This window comes from Pelodiscus sinensis, chromosome 25, assembly GCF_052426305.1.
Source record: "Pelodiscus sinensis isolate ZL-2025 chromosome 25, ASM5242630v1, whole genome shotgun sequence".
NCBI lineage: Eukaryota > Metazoa > Chordata > Testudines > Trionychidae > Pelodiscus > Pelodiscus sinensis.
The window spans coordinates 20319211-20340951 of record NC_143076.1 but is presented as its reverse complement, the minus strand read 5'-3'; the positions used below and the strand labels follow the sequence as shown (position 1 = coordinate 20340951).

The following is a 21741-nucleotide window of genomic DNA, read 5'->3' as shown; positions in this document are numbered from 1 at the left end:
CTCAAAGTCTCAGACACAGCCACTAGCAAAGTTGGGAACAGAACCCAGATCTCCCTGCATAGAGCCTAGGCTGGCGCTTGAGAGCCCTGAGGTGTAGTCCCAGCTGCTGGTGACCTTATGCAAGTTCTTGACCTGCTCAGTGCCTCAGTTTCCTCTCCCACCATGTGTCTGCCTTGTCTGATTAAATTATGGGTTCTTTACGCCGTGGGTTGTCTCTTAGGCTTTGTCTACATTGCAAGGTTTTTGCAGCAGACAGTATGCTAATGACAGACTCATTAGCATGAGTTGTGATATCATTAGCATATTTTCTGCTGATGCTTTTTGCGCGAGGGGGTTTTGCGCAGAAAGAAGCAGTGAAGCCGCTTCTGTTTTGTGCAAAAAAACCCTTTTGCACAAGATCCTGCTGCCCCTCCGGGTAGTGTAGACAAAGCCTTACGGTGCGTCTGTCCGTACCACAACTAGCACAAGAGAGCAGCAGCTTTGACATCTAGGGGCTACCGTAATGCCAGTTCCTTTAACGACACCACCTTTCCCTCTCTTTTGGGTCGCCGGTGAGTATGCGTGTGGATCATATTGTGGTAAAACAAGCGCACTTGTCCCTGTGATCAAATATTGTCAGACCGTCAAGTCACACAGGTGTCCAGGTGAACATTACCAGATTCCTTTGAATATTCATTCATGAATTTGACTCATGACGCACATTTGCACACACAGGGGCCTCTCTTCCTGTTCTATTTTTGTTTAAGAATGAGTGAGAGTAAATGCAAAAATAAACAAACACGAAAGTTGAGATTTGCATATAGATATAAAGTTGAGTCAAGATTCCCATGGAAACAATAAGTCATCAGCATTACCCGCCAACAGTGACATGAACCCCACCCCACTCACTCGTTAGAGTGTCTAATAACTGTAACTGTGTAGTGTGTGTGTGTGTGTGTGTGTGTGTGTGTGTGTGTGTGTGTGTGGTCCTATGTGGGATCCTTCAGCTATAAATCCGTCTGAGATCAGTGTGGAAACATCTGTGAAGTCATGCACAGTCCTGCGTTACCTGATGCAGCAGATAGTCCCTGGCTCTCACTGTAAACGAGGTTTACAGGAGCGGTCGACAAAGGCTTCCCTTGTCGACCGATCCGCGTCTTGACTCGCGCTCTGTGCCAACAATCAGCTGAGCCGGCACAGCGCGGCGGCCATTTTTATTTTAATGAAGCTGGGGATATTTAAATCCCCGCTTCATTGACAATGTCGTGTAGCCTATTTTACATGCCTCTGTCAGCAGAGGCACGTAGTCTAGGCGTACCCTCTGTTCTCAGCCACAGATCAGGCTGGCCCAAGGTGTAACAGTGTCACTATTCCCCTATAGCTACATGGGCCAAATTCTCTGTGTAAACAAGCCTACAGTTAAAGCAACAGTATCATTTATTGAATCATACAACGGGAAGGCACCTCAAGATGTAAACCTCTCCAGTCCCCTACACTCATGGCAGGACCAGCTACCGTCTAGACCAGGGGTGCCCAAACTTTTTTCAAAGAGGGCCAGATTTGATGAAGTGAACATGCGTGAGGGCCGACCATTTTGCCTGACATTCTTTGAACCATTAAAATTAAATGCAAATTAACTATTTTATGCAAAGTTTATTGCAAACGGCATACTTTTCATTTTGTCACATGGATGACAAATCTAAACAGGTGTTAAATCACTCTGCCTTTCATATCTGAAGGCCAGATGAAAAAAAATCCAAGAAGCTGAAATATATGTCAGGAACATTGTAAAGTACATTACATATTATTGGTAATAAAGGTTGTCTGTCAACTTTTAAGTTCAAAAAATATGAACAGGAACATAACACCAAGTATACATGTTGTGTCCAAATATATTTATAACTGATTTAGACCAACTGACATTAACTGAGATTTTACAATGTATTCATCTCAATACATATGGATTCGTTGGGGGCCATAAAATATAGATATTGCCAAATTACCTGTGGGGCCGTATTAAACCGGAACGCGGGCCGCAATTGGCCCCCGGGCCGGACATTGGACATGCCTGGTCTAGACCAATGGTGGGCAGCCTGCGGCCCATCAGGGTTCTGCGTGTGGCCTACAAGACATTGTGTCTTCCTAGCAGTATTGCTAAAGTGGTACGCACGGGAGGTGTGTGCAGACGGCACACGACAGTGACCGGGAGAGCCGTGCGCTCCCTCTGCTTCCTGTCACCGCGCTGCTACGGTTCAGTCGGCACCCTGCAAATTCTAGGTGCGCAAGCACAGTGAGCAAAACTGCCCTCGCCCAGGAAACCACATAGCGGCTCCCTGACATGGAGGAGGGTCACTTGTGCAGTCCATGCACTAGCCTGGGCTTCCCACCGCTGAGCGAGGCCATCGCAGACTGGTCTGTCTGACCTATTCTTGAAACTCGCCAATGATGGAGATTCCACAGCCTCCCTAGAATTTTGTGTGTGTGTGTGTGTGTGCGTGTGTGTATGTGCGCGCGCACGTGTGTGTGTGCGTGTGTGTGTGCGCGTGTGTTATTCTTTGCGTGCGTGTGTGTGCGTGCGCGTGCATGTTATTCTTTGCGTGCGTGTGTGTGTGCGCGTGCGTGTTATTCTTTGCGTGCGTGTGTGTGTGTGCGCGTGCGTGTTATTTCCGTGCGTGTGTGCGCACGCGCGCGTTATTCTTTGCGTGCGTGTGTGTGTGTGTGCGCGCGTGTTATTCTTTGTGTGTGTGTGTGTGTGTGCGTGCGCGTGTGTGTTATTCTTTGCGTGCGTGTGTGTGTGTGCGCGTGCGTGTTATTCTTTGCTGTGCGTATTCTGGAGTAGCAAGGGGATCGGCTCAGAAGAACAGTCACCTCATGGAAGTCTCGCAACAGCTTGTGGGTGTGTCTGCGAACCTGCCTCGCTCCCCCATTCAGCCCCAAGAGCCATTTTAAGCCATGTTGTTGATGGGCGTGTAACAGGTTTATTCATCTAGGACCCAGTGTGTTTCCTAATGCTCTAAATCATGTGAAAGGAGGCAGCATTCAATGACAGAAGCAACTTCCTTGCAGCTTCCCAAGGGAGCTAGTTAATTCTGGCTTTCCTTTTATAGCCTCTCTCCAATCAATCACGTTCCACACTCACCGCACTCTGTTGCGGAAACCAGTAATTGGTGAAAACGCTGTGGATGGTGCCAGGTAGGGCGCGTTGTGTCCCAGGCAGAGGTGGGGAGAGCGGAGCCACCGGAATCCCGGGCCCGCGGGAGGCATCTGCTGAAGGGGCCGGGCTTTCGTGTGCTTTTCCCAAGGCAGAGTGGGAGAGCGAGCCGGGTTCGGATGGAGGGGCAGAGGCTCGGGCCCCAGGGCTGTGAGCCGTGTGGGGAGGTGGGGAGCAGACCCCAAGCTGCAGGCTTGCTGAGGGTGGGTGGCAGGGCCGTGTTGTTCCGGGCTTGCACCAGAACGCTGCACCTTGCACTGTCCTCTGTTACCCCATGTCCCTCCCCATGCTCGCCAGCCCTGCCCCACAGCACACCTGTGCCCTCTGGGCCGGCCACACGCCTCGGAGGGGTGGGTTCCGGGATGTGGTGGGTGATCTGCCCTGTGTCCGTGGGGCTGCCAGGTGCCCGGCTTTGCACCGGATAGTCCAGTGTTGGAGCTTTCTGTCCGGGAGCCGGGGAGGGGGAGGACGGGCGGGTGCAGCTCTCCGCTCAGGTGTGAGACGGCGCGTGCCGAGCGCGGCTGTGTAAGGGCCAGTCTAATCCCCAGGAGCCAAGCACCAGACTAATCCCTCGGATTACAGCACCCCGGCTGCCCTCGGCCGCTCAGCATTTCTCCCACGCTGGTGCGCGCTGCTTGGATCCGGGCGTCTGCCTCTGCTGACTAGCAGCGCCATGCAGCCTCAGGGCCCCGTGGGTCTGCGCTGGGGGCGCTCTGCACTCGCAGATGCAAAGAGATTATCACCCCCCCCCCCCCCCCCCGCCTTCCTGGAGTCTGTGCCTCTGGCCTCTGCAGCTTCTGGGGCTGCAGCGCTGCCTCGTGGCAGGGCGGCTCGCAGGTTAGCGCTGTCTGTTCGGAGCCCAAACCCGGGGCTCGTAGGGCCTGGGTGCACGGCAGCGTAAGCCCCCCGCCACACGGCTCGAGTTCACAGACCCGGCATCGGTTGCTCTAGGGCTGGAGCGTCTACACTCCTGTGTGACCCCCCCGCTAGGAACTCTGAACCCTGGGGCTCTGCATTAGTCCAACCGCCTGCATCCCGGCCCACCTGGCACCCTCCCAAAACGTGGGGCCTTGTGGGGCACCTGGGCTGCCCAGCAAACTTGGCCAGCGTCACTTTGGGGGGTTCTCCTGGTGGATTCCCAGAACACACCTCATTGGGGGGGGGGCTGCATCTGCCCTGCAAAGCAACAAGGCCTGACACCCCACCCGGTCCCCGCTTGCCGCAGGTTTTGACCCTCGGGGTGCTGGGAACCGGAGCCCGAGGCCGGAGTTCGCCCCATTGGGGTGTAGACGTCGCTGGGGTTCGCCCTGGCCTACGCCGCAGGGCCCTGGCTCTGAAACAGCAGATTGGAGCTGGATTCCCGGGCCCCGGAGGACTTTGCTGCTGGCTCCCTCGGCAGCACTGGGCAAGTCACTGAGCAGCAGGCTGTCCCCTGGGGCTGGCGTGTGTGCAGCCCCCAGCCCTGCGCCCGCCAGGCTGGGAACCCGCACGTGCCACGGGCTGGCCCTGTACTTTGCAGAGGCAGTCGGTGCACAGTGCTGCCTCGGTGCTGCCAGGCTGCGTGACATGGGCGGGCGGCGGCCTGCTGGGTGGTTGGAGGCACCGACTCAGAGCAGGCTAGACCTGCGTGGCCAGGGCTCCGGTGACCGGCCCTTTGCCCCCTGCTGCACCCCCGGAGAGGGGAGGAGGCCGTGCTCTGCCCCTGCCCCCGGCCTGCGCGCTCACAGCCCCGCTACCCCGCAGGCTTTGTGCTGCAGTACTCGGTGGACAACAGCGAGGAGTGGAAGGACGTCTTCATCAGCTCCGCCGAGCGCTCCTTCAAGCTGGACAGCCTCAAGTGCGGCACCTGGTACAAGGTGAAGCTGGCCGCCAAGAACAGCGTGGGGGCCGGGCGCATCAGCGAGATCATCGAGGCCAAGACCCACGGCAGAGGTAAAGCAGCCGGCCCGCCCAGTCGCAGGGGGCTGCGTGGAGGACTCCGGCCCCGCGCTGGTTCCCCTCTTTCATGTATTCGGGGGCGAGGAGGGGAGGGGCTGTCCCTCACTCAGCATGTCTGCAAGCCGGGCGCATCCACCCAGGCCGCCGCTGGAGGGAGGATCTAGGACACTGGGCGAGCCCTCCCGGAGCTAGTTCTAGCCTGTCGGGGGGGGGGGGGGGCGCGCAGGGCAACGCTGTTCCCGAGCAGCTGGCCAGCCCCGGGGCATCCTGGACCAGCTGCCACTCGGCCGAGCCCTGAGGCAACTTGCTCTGTCTTGTTCTGTGCCATTGGCTGGGGCCTCACGAGCCTGCTGCAGACACTCCCCAGCTGCACTGCTTTTCCCGTCCGGGGCTCACATTAATCTCCCTCTTGTGGGGTCAGGCGCGGGTGATTTTACCCTCCCCCCATCCCAATGTACTTCCATGCACCCAGTGGGCGGTGCTGGGCCATGGTTAGGTGGTCAGAGAGCGCCCCATAAGGCCAGTGCTACCTTATTGCAAGGGCGGGCAGAGCAGGAGCCTCAGGAAAACTCCTGCCCCAGTCTGGTTGCAGAGCTATTGGGCTTTGTAGGGTTGCTGCAGGGGCCGCCCAGTGACCCCTCTGTGCGGCCATCAGAGCTCTAGTCTTGGCTGAAATGAGCAACTCTGGGGAGGGCATTTAGCATCTTCCCCCGGAGCATGCGGTGCAAAGCAAAGTCAGCGTATCGGCCTCGCACCCTTGACCAGAGTCCTAATCGCAGTGGGTCCTGGCTGCCGGCTGCCGAGCGTATTGCTGGCTGTGGCCGACGGTCAGCGAACTCAGTCCTCTTCGGCTAAGATGCTGTCGCAACAGGCGGTGACAGAAGTACCGCGTGAGGGACAACCGCTCCCGCAGTCTCAAGTATCGGGGGACTAGATTCATGGCTATCTCCGTGTTCCACGAACGCTGCCCTTCCGCGTAGCCCTGTCTGAGCCATGCACCAGAGCGCTGGACGCCAACGTTTTCAACTCCTTTAAACCTGAGTGTGAGAGATTGGGGAGTGCGGCTTTCGTCCTGCCGGCTCCCGAGCCCTGTCCCCCGATGTCCAGAGGCTCTTTCCTTGACCCCCGTCTTAGAGCATTGTCACATTAGCGGCAATAGAGCTGGCTCCCCCGCTGCCCGGGCGGTGGCCTCGGCTGTTGTATGTTATGGCCGTATGTATGCCGGGTGGGAAGCTGCCCCCTCAGGCCCTCACGGCAAGTCCTTCTCCACAGAGCCCTCCTTCAGCAAGGACCAGCACCTCTTCACCCACATTAACTCCACGCACGCCAGGCTGAACCTGCAGGGCTGGAACAGCGGGGGCTGCCCCATCACGGCCATCGTGCTGGAGTACCGGCCCAAGGGCAACTGGGCCTGGCAGAGCCTCCGGACCAACAGCTCCAGCGAGCTCTTCCTGACGGAGCTGCGCGAGGCCACCTGGTACGAGCTGCGGATGAAGGCCTGCAACAGCGCCGGCTGCGGCAACGAGACCGCCCAGTTTGCCACGCTGGACTACGACGGCAGTAAGAGCGGACGCCGTGGGGGGGGGGGGCTTGTCTTCGGCGGTTGGGGCTTCCCAAGCCAGCGGGGTTGTGTGGAGGGCTTGTCTCTTGCCCAGCATTGGACTGCTCCCTGGGGCCCAGCATCCAAAATCTGCTGCTTCCATCGTGACGTCCACCCGGCCTCCCGCACTTCCTAGCTCCCACTCATCATCCACAGCCCCGAGCCTTCCTCTGCCCCTCACGCTCCCCTCCCCCAGCGAGGGGTACCTGGCCCCGAGCTGGGAGAGGAACACGAGCCGTGCAGGAGGGTAGAGACAAGCTGCACCGAGCGCTCGTCTCTCACCGCAATAAAAGACATGACCCGCCCCCCCCGCCCTCTGAGGCCGCTCTGCGGCTGGGAGAAGCTGTTGTCTGCTGCCCGCCCGGCCTGGCTCGACTCGCATGGGGTTCCGGAGCTGGGGCGTGTGTCTTACCGTGTCGTGCGTGCGGCTCTGTCCTAGGCACCATCCCCCCAATCAAATCTGCCCAGGGGGAGGGGGACGACGTGAAGAAGCTGTTCACTATCGCCTGCCCCGTGATCCTGGCCACGCTCGGGGTGGCGCTGCTCTTCATCATCCGCAAGAAGAGGAAGGAGAAGCGACTGAAGAGGCTGAGAGGTGAGGCTGGACCCGGCCTGCCCCGGTGGGAGGGGAGTTAGCCGCCCCTGCCTTAGAGGAAGACTCTGTGCGAGTCTGTCTCCATTGTGGGGTGCCAGGGAAGCAGGGCAGGGCTGAGACTCGGGCTCGCGGCTGGAAAGCTGCTGAGGAGCCTGCGAGTTGTGAAAAGCCGGGTTCCTACCCGGGGCCCAGAAACGAGAGAGCAGATGTCACGCGCGCCAGCGGAAAGCTCCTGCCCTGTGGAATGGAGGGAAGGAGCCTTCCACAGCAGCGTCCGCTCTCGGGGTGCCAGAAGCTGCTCCAGCCCTGCTGTGCTGCTGCGGCTGGTGGCGTGGACCCCGGGGCATTTTAAATCAGCCAGGGGCAGCTGGCGGGGGCGAGCACACAGAGACCCCCTGTGTATTGGTGCACACCAGAGTCATAGCCGGGTGGGAGGAAGGACCCTCGCTAACAGACAGGCCGAGTCAGCAAGGTGGGGTCACGGGAGATGCCCCCATTGTGTTAATATTTGCTGGGGGAGGGGGAGAGGCGATTACTTTTCCCCGGCCTTAGAGTGTCATGTCTCGCTGCCGTTCTCCTGGAAGGCGCTGTGTGGTTTGATCAACACCTCTGGGCTTTAGCGGGTTTGACCCTGGCCGGCCGTGTTCCCAGCTGGCCTTTGTAACTCATCCCAGCAGCTCGGCTTGTGAAAGCACACCCAGTATTTGGGCAGGTTTCCCTGCGCTGCTCTGAGGTGCTGGGAACAGGCATCTGGTGGCTGTGTGGGGTGATCCACCCCCCCCCCCCCCAGAGCACAGACAGATGCTTAAGGAAGCCGGGAACGTTGACGGGGGACAGCTGACATCACACACGTTGCAGTAGTTGGCAGGCGACGGGAGATTTCTAGTGGGAAGCGCTAATTAGGCATTGCGGGCATCCGTCCTGCACAGGCGGGGGCGGTGGCATCTGACAGCAGACTCTGTAAGCTGCCCTGCCGGGACAGTGCCGGGGGTGGGGGAAGCAGACGCAGGACAAGGCCCGCCCGACCTCTCCGCAGCACTAAGCTCCATGCTCTGCTACATGCCAGTGCTCGCTGAGACCCTGGGTTGTGCTGCTCTTTCATCATTAACTCAGCAGGGCAGGATTTGGGTTGGATGGGCGAGGCCAAGAGCTTCATTGATTTTTTTAATAGTAAACTAGTGTGTTCAGACAGAACTAGCCGTGCCCTGGCCTCGTGCAATAGTTGGCGGGAGCTTGAGGGCAGGACGGCGTGACCGTACACACCTTGCACTAGGTGACTGCCGGCCCTGTCTGTGCGCATGCCGTGTCCCGCCCCGCTTGGCGTACACAGAGCGCTGTTCCAAAGCCTGGCTTCCGCCGACCCCACACATCAGTCTGCAGTGGGAACAGAGACTCTTCCGGCTCTTCATGGCTCGCTTACAAACATCTCTCTTCTGTTGCAGATGCAAAGAGCTTGGCAGAAATGCTGATCAGGTGGGTGCACTGGGCCTCGTTTCCTCCTGTAACAGCCCGTCTCGCTTGCTGACGTTCCCCACCAGGATTCCCCTGGGGGTGTCTGCACCTGCTGCAGTGTAGACAGACCTGCAGTGACCAGGGGTCTGCCTGTCCCTTTCTCATGCTGCGTGAACGCCGGGCAGCCAGGAGCTTTTCTCAAGGCTAGTGCTGGCCGCCTGCTTGGACAGCAGTCGCGTATTGCATGGGAAGGGGCCCTGTGGAGCGCGGGGTGTTGGAATCCCTCGCTGGCGCGGCCCCAGCGTTGACCTTGCAGGCAGGACGCTGCCGGGGGAGGAAGAGGGGATAGACCTGGTGCCCTGACAGGCTTGGCTCCCCTCACAGTCCTGCCTGCTCAGTGGGGGATGAGAGCAGGCGGGACTGCAGGGACTAGACCCAGGTGATCGCGGAGCGTGGGAGAGACCCGGTTCTACCCCCTGCGCGGCGATCCGAGGGCTTCACGCCACTGCCAGTCCCAGTGGTGGCAGCAGTGTGGTGCCTCGCCGTCTGCTCGAGTTGGAACACGGCCGAGCCATTTCCCTCCTCGGCCCTATTGCTAGGTACCCCAGCCCCAGTCGGCTCGTCGGCCGGGGCGCGGGGACGGCGTCTCAGCGAAGGGGAGGCGCTGCTGGACTCACTGGCTTCTCCTTCCCCTGCAGCAAGAATAACCGGAGCTTTGACACCCCTGTGAAAGGGCCTCCCCAAGGCCCCCGGCTGCACATCGACATTCCCCGCGTGCAGCTGCTCATCGAGGACAAGGAGGGCATCAAACAGCTGGGTGAGCAAGGCTCTCACCTGGGATCGAATGGCAGGCGCCCATCCCCCGGCCCTGCCCACACTGCACCTTCCCACTGGTCCCTCGGGATCCGGCCCATCTCTGGTGGGCGCGTTACTCGCTGGGATGCGCTCCGGCCCTGCACCGGGATGAGGGCAGCCACAGCCAGCACTGGGAGCTGGGCCAGGGACTGCTGTAGGACGGGCCCTGGGGAAGAGAATCTTTCTCCTGCCGCACATCTGGCCAGGGAAATACTGGTAATCCGGGGCTGGAGAGGCCGGTCCGGCCACGTGGTGCAGGATGCTCTGCTGCCTCCACTGTTGCTCCAGGGCTGGAGAGGCCGGGCTGGGCCGCATGGCGAAGGACACCCTGGCGAGGTTGCCAGGTGTCTGGTACTGACCCACACAGGCCGGTATTTTTGCCTCCTGTCCGGTAAAAAATTTCAGAAAATACCAGACACCTAAAACGTCTGTTATTTTCTGATTTTTTTTTTTCCCTGCCAGGAGGCGAAAATATCAGAAACCTGGCAACCCTACATACACTCAGCAACCAGGCCCAGCCCCTGCCCCCCAGACCGCCTCTGACCCCCCCCCCAAACGCCCACTTACCTGGTTCTGCAGAGGAGCTGCCGTCTGGCTCGGATCAGGAAAACAACATGGCTGCCGGCAAAAAGTCTTTTCTTAAAGGGGCCATGCTGTTTTTATTTTTTAAATTTTTTTTGCTTAATTACTGTTGGGGTTATTGCTTAATAACTTAGGTCTCCCCTTTTTTTTTTCCTCAACAGAATTTTTTCCCTGGTTTTTTTTGGGGGGGGGGGGGCTGTTAGTAATTTTTGGTTAAACCATCTGGCAACCCTACGCCCTGCCTCCTCCCTCCCTGGTGCTCCAGAGGCTAGAAGGGGGGAGCATGCGTGTGATGCGCCACCCACCTCCTGAGGGTGGGAAAGAGGAGGGGCCCAGCAGAAGGGGTGTGGGGCTGGGAACTTGCCTCCCGCAGTCCCCCTTCACTGACCACCCACGATGCACTTCCCAGGGAGCTGGGAGGGAAGCTGAGGGGCCGGTTCCGTGCCAGGAAGGCGGAGGCGTGAGGTGCTACTGGCAAGTGGGTCTCACGGCAGGGGCGTGCGATGAGGCGCTGTCGCTGCTCAGTCCCCAAACTCTTCTCCTTGCAGGGGACGACAAGGCGACGATACCCGTGACAGACACGGAGTTCAGCCAAGCTGTGAACCCCCAGAGCTTCTGCACGGGAGTGTCCTTGCACCACCCGGCTCTGATCCAGAACACGGGCCCCTTGATCGACATGTCCGACATTCGACCTGGAACCAGTAAGTACTGGGAGCTGGCGGCAGGTCCCTGGCCCTGCAGAGGCAGAGAGGAAGCTGAGCCAGGCCCGAGTATCCCAGCCAGCGAGTGGGACATTAGCAGGGAAGCTGGCTGCTCTCAGCCCGCCTTGGGCGGAGTTAGCCAGCCTCTGAAGGGTTTGCCAGAGCCAGTCCCCCAGGGCAAGGCAACGCGTGTGCACCCAGCTGGCAGAGCCCTGCTGGGGCTAGGCATGAGAGAGCCATGGCAGAGCTCACGTAGGCAGCAGGTTGTGCTCACAAGACCCAGGGAAATCTGAGAGCAAAATCTTAGGTGCCATGTGAGTTCAGGCACCTCTAGGGTTGGGGCACGTCCAAGCTAGGGCTTGGGGGATCGCAGGGGGGCCTGGAAGTGGCACTCAGGTACCCTGGTCTCTGTGTGGCTTTGGCTGTGGGGTTATGGTGGGGACTTCCCGCCGCGGAACTGTGTGTTGTGCACAGAACTTGCGCTCTGCTCTGAGCGTGGGGAGCGAGTGAATGGGCGAGCCAGGCCCAGCACAGCTCTACTACCGGTATGTGTCTTTGGGTGCATCACTGCTTCTCCCCTGTGCCTCGGTTTCCTTTTAGTGGAAACACGAGGCTAATGATCCCAACCTGTCTCCCACGGGCAGGGGGATTTCTCCGTCGCTGTCTGGGTCCCTGGAGGGCGTGGAGCAGAGGGGTGCAGCAGGTACTCAGCATGCTGCGCAGGACCTGGCCCTGGACATACCCGTGCGCCCGTATATGGGAAGATGGCAAACTAGTTGAAACTATAGTAAAGAACAGACACGTAGAAGAACGTTGTGTGATGGAGAAGAGTCTACGTGGCTTCTGTAAAGGGGAATCCTGCCTCACCAGTCTGTTAGGGTACGTCTAGACTACATGGCTCCGTCGACGGAGCCATGTAGATTTGTTTGTTTGGCAAAGGGAAATGAAGTCGCGATTGAAATGGCTGCCGCGCTGAGCCGACAAACAGCTGATCAGCTGTTTGTCAGCTCAGCGCACTAGTCTGGACGCTCCCCTGTCAACATGAAAGCCCTTTATCGACCTCCCTGGTAAACCTCATCCTACGAGGCATAACGGGGAGGTCGATAAAGGGCTTTCAGGTCGGCAGGGGAGCGTCCAGACTAGCGCGCTGAGCTGACAAACAGCTGATCAGCTGTTTGTCGGCTCAGCGCGGCAGCCATGTAAATTTAAATGAAGCCGCGATTATTTAAATTGCGGCTTCATTTCCCTCTGCTGATCAGCCTAATCTACATGGCTCCATCGATGGAGCCATGCAGTTTAGACACACCCCTAGAGTCCTTGGAGGGATTCCCCAAGCTTGTGGACAAGAGGATTCCAGGGGATCCGGATTGCCAGAAAGCCTTCGACAGGGAAGGCTCGTGAGTCCAGTCAGCACTTGTGGGATACGAGGGAAGGCCCTCTCCTGCACTGCTAACTGGTTGGAAGACTGGAAACTGGGGAGAAATAAACGGAAAGTTTTCAGAAAGGAGAGAGGGAGCTTGTGCTGTCCTGCAGGAGTCCCTACTGGGATCAATCCTAATCAGTATATTCTTGCCTGTGGAAACATCACTTAAATGTGCTTGGGGCTAACAGGCTCTCCCTGGGGGCCGGTGGGTAGGCTCAGCGCGTGTGGGTGCCAAGCTGCACTGGTCCCTGTGCCCTTGCCTTTCTGTGATGGGGGGGGGGGGGCTGTGCCCCTTCAGTCTTGCCTGTTGCAGCTCTTCCCCTCCAGTGAAATGTGCCGCGGGCCAGGTTCTCGGCTACCTCTGCGCTCTAGTCCAGGTGTTAGGATACTCGCCTGGGTTGTAGGAGACCTCAGCCAGTTGGTGGGGGTTTGTACTGGGATCCCCTGCCTCCTAGGCAACCGTCCTTTGGGGTGGGCCATCCTTGTCTTGACCTCCCCCCGTCCCAGTTGACGCTCTCTAGGGGTGGCTCACTAGTGACGCTCCCCAGGAGGTGGCAGACCCCAGATCCACACCCCTCCAAAGAGCAGGGGAGTGCCAGCAGAGCCGGTCTTACCATGAGGCGAACTGAGGCAGCCCCACCTCGGGTGCCAGACTGTGGGGGGGGGGTGCCACTAGGACCCAGAGTGCAGATAATTGTGTCTGCTGCTGGTGCAGCGAAGAGGCTTGGGGGGGGGGCCTTTGAGCTCCCCGCCTCAAGTGCCAAAATGGTGTGGGCCGGCCCTGGTGCCCTGGGGCGCCTGCCACAGCCTGGGCGTGTCCCCTGATCACGGTGGACTAGAGCGAGGGGGTTTTACTTCCATCCTGCCTCTTGCAGCTCTTCCCCGTAGTTAAATGTGCTGCAGGCCCCGCGCCCAGCCACCGCCGCTCTGAGTGTGTAACGCAGCAGCCTTCCGCCAGTGGAAAAGGCAGAGAGCACCACATGCGAATGCCTGCAGCTCGGCATGGACCAGTCACCGGCGAGGCGGGAGAGCCAGGTTTAAATCCCGTCTCCGCATGAAAAAAGGGGCTGTCGGCGCCCCCCCGCCCCGCCCCATGCTGAGCCCACTGGCCCACCACCAGGCTAGACAGGGCTGCTCTCCAGCGCTCTGGCCCCAGCCCTGTGCAGTGAAAATGGAACAGATTGAACAGGAAAGATCCAGGGGGGCGAAGGAGCCAGGAGCGCCGCTCTCAGCCAGGGGGTCCCTCGTCGTCAGGGTACAGCAGTGCGCATTGCCATAGACACAGCGCTCCAGTTTAGCTAAGAGTGAGCCAGGACAGACAGCAGCTGCATGTCCGGGGGGGTAGCAATTCGGGGGGCACCAGCCCTGGCTTTGGAAGCGGGTCCAGTTGACTTCAGTGGGCGTTGGGCCAGGCCCTTGCTGAGTCTTCACCTGTAGCCCAGCGGCTCAGCCTTGCGCCTGGGGGGGCACGAGGGATTCAAATCCCCCTGTTCCGTGAGGGTCCCCGCGTGGTGCTTGGGCTGGGCGGAGCGGCCTGCTTGCCTGTGGACACTCTTCCATTTTAGTTCCATGTGAGTTGGGGCAGCATGGCTTTCAGCCCCCTCCGTGGGCCAGTGGTGGGCTCAGGCCTTGCTCCTCGGGCATGTGGGTTCCCTGCGCTGCTGCCTTTCCGGACAGAGGAGGCCTGTGGCGGCTCGTCTCATTCAGTTAAACATGCTGGGGCCAGGCTCTCCGCTACCTCTGCGCTCTAGTCCAGGGGAGAGGGTACTCGCCTGGGTTGTAGGCGACCCTGCTTCAAACCCCTCAGCTGTTTGGGTGGGAATCCCCCGGTCTCCTAGGTAACTGTCCTGTGGGGTGGGCTATCCTTGTCCTGCCCCCCCCCCCTGACTTCTTGCGAAAGGGAGGGGGTGGGGATAGGAGAGAGCTCACCAAGTGACTCTCCCCAGGAGCTGGCAGCCCCCAAAGGAGCAGGCAAGTGCCCTGGGGTACCTGCCGCAGCCTGGGCGTGCAGCCTGATCATGGCGGACTAGAGCGAGGGGGTTTTACTGCTCCGCAGCAAAGCCTTACTCCAAAACAGCAGGAGGGGCCTGCCCGTGGCCTCTTGCCGCAGCGCAAGGGCAGAGATCTCACACCCCAGAGGCCCTGTAGTCACCCAGCCAGGGGATTTGATCCAGGGGCACCTGCCCCTCTCCCATCCCACTCCAGAGAGCTCCGGAAGCTGGTTGTGCGCCGGTTACCATTACTAAAACGGCGCTCTTGAGCGGGCAGAGAACAGAGGCCATTCCCCCTCCACAAGCAGAGCCCACTCCAGCACAGTGAGGGCTGAGGGGCCCTTCCCCCAATCCCCATTCATAGCTCTGGCAAGGCAGAGCGCGCCCACATGGGACTAGCGCCCGCTTAGCACTTAGACCGTTCACCTGCGAGGCCGGAGCTCAAGGTTCAACTCCTCCCTCGGGCAGAAGGATCGGGCTCTGAGCCCACCACCCTCTCCCTGCTGGGCCCATGGGCCCACCGCTAGACTGGCCCTGAGGAGTGAGTAGACAAGATCCAGGGCTCTGTCTCGAGGGGGCAGCCCTGGACTGTCGCACCAGCACGCTGGATACCATGGGCTGCATCATGCTTGCAAAGAAGACAGTAAGTGGGAAACGGCCAGCTGCGGCCCCCTTCCGGAGCACCTGAAATGTGCAACCATGGAACCATGCAGCAGTTCAGAATCTTCCTCTGTTGACGGCCAGCCCCCGAGGGGTGACAGCTAGCACTGGACAGCTTGTGCCTGCCACCTGCCCCTCCGTGCAGCGTGGCCGTGTGAGCTCCTGTGCACAGAGACGATGCAGCTGACGTAGGCAGGCTCCAAGGTGCTCCCACGCTGAGAACGAAACAAACCTCAGACAGATTCGGGGGCAGTGGGAGCAGTGAAAATGTTTCAACTGGTTGCAAATTGCTGTCATCAAATATAGTGCACCAGCCTCTTGCCTTAGACAGTCAGCAGCTCAGAGTTAGCTATAGGGCTTACATAAGAGTACATGTTATAGGCGGTTGTTCTACCGCTCTCCTACTAAGCGTTATCCTGTTATGTAAGTAGTGTGTACATACTGCCAGTGGAGTTAGTGGTAAGATAATGACAGCAGGATCTGTGCTTTAGGTTTATAGCGCCAGCTGAGCAGATCACATCAACAATGCATGTTTTATAATTGGCGGGAAGGAGGCTCAATATCTGCATAACTTCATAAAAATGTCTCCGCTTAGTCCATTCTACAAATAATGACACATATTTTGACATACTAGATGACACAAACAACTGGCTACTGGATCTTCTTGAGGAAGGCAGAAGTAGTGCAGGAAAATCCATAATTTATCACGTGAAGCAGAGCGTTCTCCAAACTTTCCAGAGAAGTGCTATGCTGAGTCCAGTATCAGAGGGGTCGCTGTGTTAGTCTGAATCTGCATAAGCGGCAAGGAGTCCTGTGACACCTTATAGACTAACTGAAGTGTTGGAGCATAAGCTTTCGTGGGCAAAGACCCACTTCGTCAGATGCATGTAGTGGGTCTTTGCCCATGAAAGTTTATGCTCCAACACTTCAGTTAGTCTATAAGGTGCCACAGAACTCGCCGCTTATGCTGAGTCCATAGTCACATCAGCAGTCGTATTTCTTGCTTTCTGGCACTTGTCCACAAGTTATGGCTTTTTCTCCCCAATGTAAATGTTACCAGGCATCCAACCGGAAAACAAGTAACAGGAGGTAGAAAAACTGCACCATTACCACCATCTATACCCATGCTGGTGATCACCACCAGATATATGCCTGACAAGCAGCAACTTGTTCTAGCTCATGAGCTACCCGCGTGCCCCAAACAGGTGATGACTGGTAGATGCCAGACACCTGTGTCTGCCGGTGGACAGCTGTGCCCGGCTGTAGGTACCTGTGGAGGGGAAGCCCTGCGCATCTCTCAGTTCTCAGAGATCAACCCGGACTTTGTTGTGCAACTTGTGTGTCTCAGACCCGGTTTCCCGGAAGAGCGTGAAATCCGCCCACAGCACCCGGAACAGGTACTCCAGCCAGTGGACGCTCACCAAGTGCCAGGCGTCCACTCCGGCCCGCACACTCACCTCTGACTGGAGGACGGTGGGGTCCCAGCACGGGATTACAGTCACCGAGAGTGACAGCTACAGCGCCAGCTTATCGCAGGACACGGGTGAGTCGGGGGGCGGAGGAACGTGGCTGCAAAGCCCAGGAGCTCGCACACCTTGGGGAGCCAAACAAACCGGGGCCAGCAGCACTGCCAATGGGAGCTGCTTGTGGCCCGTCTGCCCTCTGCCATCTCCGGCAGGGAACAGCCCCGTAGCCACAGGAAGCCTCCCTCTGGCCCTGCCGCTTTGCTGCTGCAGCCAGCTTGCATGCCTGTTAGCTGGGGTGTCCAGGCAGCACAGGGAGCGGGCGGGGCATGCCCCAGCAATGCTTGTGCCAAGCACGCCAGACGCATTCCCATCCCCTGTGCCTCACAAGAGACCAGCCTGCTACACCTCCACGCCAAATGGACCTTTTGGTTTTGTATAAACTACCCGGGGGTTAAACAGACACCAATAAAAAGGAATGCATTTGGTTTGGCTTTAAACCGGCGATGGGCAGCACAGCCTAGTGAGCGGGCCTCCTCCCTCAGCAGCTGCAGGATTGCTGACCACGACGTGCCCCCAGGGTGGGGACGGTTGTGGAGTGGGCTGTAGCAGCGCTGTGCCGGGGCGCCAGGGGAGCGTGGGGCTCAGTCAGCGTCGTGGGCACCTGTGCCTTACAGGTGTGTCGTTTTAGTAACAGCGGTAGGAAAAAACCAAGACGTGGCAGAATCTGACAGTCCTGCACGTGGGCAACAGCAAACAACCTGTCTCACAGGCCACGTGCAGCCTGCCCTCCACTGGCTTAAAGGGTGCGTTGTGCATTGACAAACAGCAGGCGCACAAAGCAGAGTTGTTAACAGCTACACAAAACCAAAACTACTGCGGTGGCTGGTGATTGTGTAGGGTTTTAATGTTAAAATACAAAGTTTTGAAAACCAGCCAGCTTTTAGGCAGCTGTTTCACTGGCAAGCTAAATGAGCGCAGGCCTGTCCGGTGGGCCATTTCTGAAGCGCTGCGCCCACCTGCTCTGGGATGGCTTTAATTGTGTCCCTGTTCTCAGACAAAGGGCGGAACAGCATGGTCTCCACGGAGAGCGCCTCGTCCACGTACGAGGAGCTGGCCCGGGCCTACGAGCACGCCAAGCTGGAGGAGCAGTTGCAGCACGCCAAGTTTGAGATCACAGAGTGCTTCATCTCAGACAGCTCTTCCGACCAGATGACCACAGGGACCAACGAGAATGCAGACAGCATGACGTCCATGAGCACCCCGTCCGAGCCAGGGATCTGCAGGTTCACCGCCTCGCCGCCCAAGCCGCAGGACAGTGACAGAGGCAAGAACGTGGCGGTGCCCATCCCGCACCGCGCTAACAAGAGTGAGTATCCTGCGGGCCAGGCGCCCGGCAGCCGTGCAGCCCAGGGCCGGCCCCAAAGGGCTCATGGGCAGCACGGCACTGCTGTCCTGGGGAGTGCGCAGCAGCACCCTGGGACCTGCTTTTACGCAGCCCGGCCGTAGGTGTGGCCACACCTGGAACACCAGCGCGCCCCTGTCTTTGCCCCGGCTGCCGAAGCATGGGAGGGGACAGGGCTTATCGTGAGGAAATGGCTCCTCCCCCGCAATGCATCCGTTCTGCAGCGGTGTGGGCCCTCGCTAAGGCCAAACCGCGGCGTGGCCAACTCACGGAGCCTCTTTGCTCCAGGGGGCCGGCGGCAGGGATCGTGCTGCTGTGCACTCGGCGGCACGCACAGCCACGCAGCTGTTCAGACAGAGCCTTCCGACACACGGATCAACAAGCGCTCAGCTCGTTTTGCGTCCCCGCCCGCCCAGCCTCACACGCCTGTTACACACAGCGGGGCCCTGGCAACTCCCCCGCCGGGGACTGATGGATGCTGCTTTCGGCCCCACGCCTGAGGCGCTAAGTTAGTTCTAGTCAGAGACAAGACCAGTCCGGGGCTGAGGAAGGGCTACGGGCTCATTCCTGCGCACCCTGCCTCATGCCTCATGCCCCCTCCGCTTGAGCTCAGGGGGACCCCGCCCCTGGCATGGACCGGGGTAGGGGGTATTCGACTAGTCGATAAGCCTATGCTTTCTGGGTAGTCAAGTGGACTACTCTCTTCCCTCCCTTGCTGCCTCTGTGTCAGAGGCAGCAAAGGGGAGGGCAGGAGATGGTGCAGGGGGAGCCAGTTTAAAAGCCGGTTCCCCCATTCCCGTCTCCACATGGGTGAGGGAGGGGGACCGGGCGGCAGAGCTGCAGGGGTTCTGGAGCTGGGATTGCTTAGTCCTGGCTTGCACCGCCCCCGGGACCGCTGTAGCTCTGCCGGGCTCTCACTACATTGAAGTGCCGAGCTGCAGCGCAGGTGGCTCCTGGAGCTGGCGTGATCTGGGCCAGATGTCCCATCCGGGACAGGGTTGGTGGAACCCCCACTCTAGCTCTAGCATTCACTGGGCCTGTATCAGAGGGGCAGGCCTTCAGAGTGGATATCCAGGGCGTGCAGGGCTCTGTGGATCAGGACCATAGCGCAGCTGTAGCCAAGAAAGGGGACCTCTCCTCTCTGCAGCTGCGACGAGCCAAGGTAAAGTGCATTCAGACCCCTCGTGCCTGCTACACAGAGAGCCCTGAAGAGCCAAAGGCAAACCGGAGCTTGTTCTCAGACACACACGGTTTCCCACAAGCCAGCGCTGAACAAGATGGTGGAGTATTTCAAGCACCTTACCCCATTCTGTTTGTTTCCTGCAGGTGATTACTGCAACCTTCCCTTGTACATGAAATCAGAAGCATTCTTCCGCAAGCCTGACATCCACGATCCTTGTCCAGTGGTCCCGCCCAGGGAAGCCTCCATCCGAAATCTCGCCAGGGCTTATCACACGCAAGCAAGGCACATGACGCTGGACCCAGGCAGCAAGCCTTTGGGCCTATCCCACCCGGGCTCTTCCACAACTACTTTACCTCAAAGAACTCTCACCATGCCTGTCTCGGCAAACACCACTTCTGCTGCTGCTGCTCCTGCCGCCGCCGCCGCCGATCCCACTGCTGCCACCAGTGCTGAGCCACGCATGCCCACGCACACCAAAATGGGAGGCTCTAGAGACTCTTTACTAGAAATGAGCACATCCGGTATAGGGAGGTCTCAAAAACAAGGGGCCGGAGCGTACTCCAAATCCTACACTCTTGTGTAGGAAACTAGAAACCAATTTAAAAAAAACTGCTGGTTTCCTGCATTATTTATATTGAAATGAAATAAACTCTTGTATATAATGAACTCTTTTGTATAAATGAAACTATTTTCTTCTTCTCCAAAACTGAAAAAGCAGCCAGGGCACAAAGAATTTGATGTTACAGATTTAAAAATATATATATACACACACACACACACACACACACACACAGAGAGAGAGATTCACAACATTTTGAAAGGGGCACAAAAAGACTCAGCGAATTTTTCCCGGTATTATTGGTGGTTTTGAAAAGCAAATTCTCAAAGATATTGCATGCTGTTTACTGTTCTGAAAACAACAGGAGTTGCTTTGATTTGCAAATGCTTATGTGTTCATACCTTTTTCTATGAAAAAACCCCAGCGCCGTGTGCAATAAAGGTTATGTTTGTATGTTGGAGTTTTCCATCTACTTCAAGCCGCAGGATTGCACCAGGAATGCCCAGGGCCTGCCCTTTCTTGCCTGCCTTTCGTCTTGCTGCTCAGTGGTCGCTGTGAGCCTGCAGCAGGGCAGGGAGCCGGCAGACTGGCTGTCCGCACACACAGCGCCCCAGTGGCGCCGGACAAACTCACTGAAGATGAAACCAGCAGTGCTACTGCGAGGCGCGAGCAGGCTGCCAGATGTATTGGAGGCTTGGCAGCCTGGCTGTGGTCCTGCTCCTGGAAAGGCACGTGCCACTGCAGCCTCCGGTGACTGCAGGCCTCAAAGATGCGAACGCCAGCCCTAACAGACACACCGCTCCGACAGACACAGAGGAGCTGACAGAACTGCTGGGCCCTGGGCAAGGTGGGTGGTGCCGCCGTGGCATCCCACACGGGATGGGCCTCAGGCAGAAGGGGCGTTGCTGGGGCACCTGGCCCTCAGCGCCCCGGATCACACTGCATCCCCTCTCCGGTGCAGCCCAGATCGCACGGCGCCCCCTTCCCTGGCCCTCGGTGCCCCTGGATCGCACGGTGCCTCCTCCCTGGCCCTCGGTGCCCCTGGATCGCACGGTGCCTCCTCCCTGGCCCTCAGCACTTCTGAATCGCATGGTGCCCCCTCCCCGGTGCCACCTGGATCACATGGCGCCCCCCTTCCCAGCCCTTGGCACCGCCTGGATCGCATGGGCCCCCCCCTTCCCGGCCCTCTGCACTGCCCAGATTTCACTGCGCCCCCTTCCCGCCTCTCCTCCGACATGGAAGGCCCCGCACACACCGTTGGCAGGAGTACAGGGCCATGGTGGGTGACGTGTTCCCGGGGCCTGGCATTTCAGCCCAGAAGCGCCAGTGCTACAAATGAGACCAGTCTGCCTCTGGGCCAAGTGAGCTGGCAAAGGAGAGGCAGGAGACTCGCTTGCCACGTCTTTATTGTCGTGCGTCTGGTACAAATCTCACGCCCACGTTCTAACCAAAACCTCCATTGTACTTTCCCACACAGGGCCATGCCGGACAGTGCCCGTCTTTAGCCAGTCTCGCCTTCTGCCCCGGAGAGACGGGTGGGACACAGCTCCGCGCGCGGCCCGGCCTGTGGCCACCACAGGCAATCGCTGCATTTCAGGGCAGGTGCGTGGCCTGCAGGAATCCCAGCCAAACTGGCCAATCGTTACTTCCCTCCTGCGTCTCCTGCCTGCAAACATGGGGGGGGCGCAAGCACATCGTGCTACGGCAGCAAAGCTGAAAAGGACACAACTCTCGAGTCCCCCTTCTCCGGTGCTAGGGCAGCACCAGCACGAGGGGCCTGATCCTGGCCCAGCACTGAGTAGGAGGAGCAAAGTACTGAGGCGGCGCAGTGGGGTACGGCTCCATGGCACAGCTACACTGCAGGGAAGCCTCGGAAGGAGGCCGAGGCAGGTTTCCCTAACGGAGACGTGCCATCTCGCCGCAGAGCCCGCGAGGGATAGCTTCGCTTGCCCTGCCGAGGGGCTAGTTTGAAACTGAAAGCAGGTGCGCGCCGACGCTCAGCTGCTGCGGCGGAAGAGGCGCGATCCCTCATCGAATGAGGCTCACAGCAGTCGGACTAAGCCGGCCCTTATTTCAAACTAACGGGATGCCGTGCAGACGCTCACAGGTATTCCACAGTAACGTTGCTTGTAGACGCCCCCTCA

At 58.8% G+C, this 21741-nt stretch overlaps 1 protein-coding gene across 2 annotated transcripts in view; it reads left to right on the top strand.

Moving 5' to 3' along the window:
• Positions 1 to 20993, top strand: part of DSCAML1 (DS cell adhesion molecule like 1) — a 258686-nt gene extending 237693 nt beyond the window's left edge. For both annotated transcript variants that reach the window (XM_075909312.2, XM_075909311.2), the window contains exons 25-33: positions 4934 to 5122; positions 6401 to 6688; positions 7168 to 7323; positions 8766 to 8796; positions 9474 to 9592; positions 10761 to 10913; positions 16336 to 16530; positions 17508 to 17819; positions 19182 to 20993. In XM_075909312.2, the coding sequence (XP_075765427.1) occupies positions 4934 to 5122; positions 6401 to 6688; positions 7168 to 7323; positions 8766 to 8796; positions 9474 to 9592; positions 10761 to 10913; positions 16336 to 16530; positions 17508 to 17819; positions 19182 to 19621 (1883 nt within the window). In that variant the 3' untranslated portion in view covers positions 19622 to 20993. The remainder of the gene's footprint in view (positions 1 to 4933; positions 5123 to 6400; positions 6689 to 7167; positions 7324 to 8765; positions 8797 to 9473; positions 9593 to 10760; positions 10914 to 16335; positions 16531 to 17507; positions 17820 to 19181) is intronic.
• Positions 20994 to 21741: the final 748 nt, after the last annotated feature.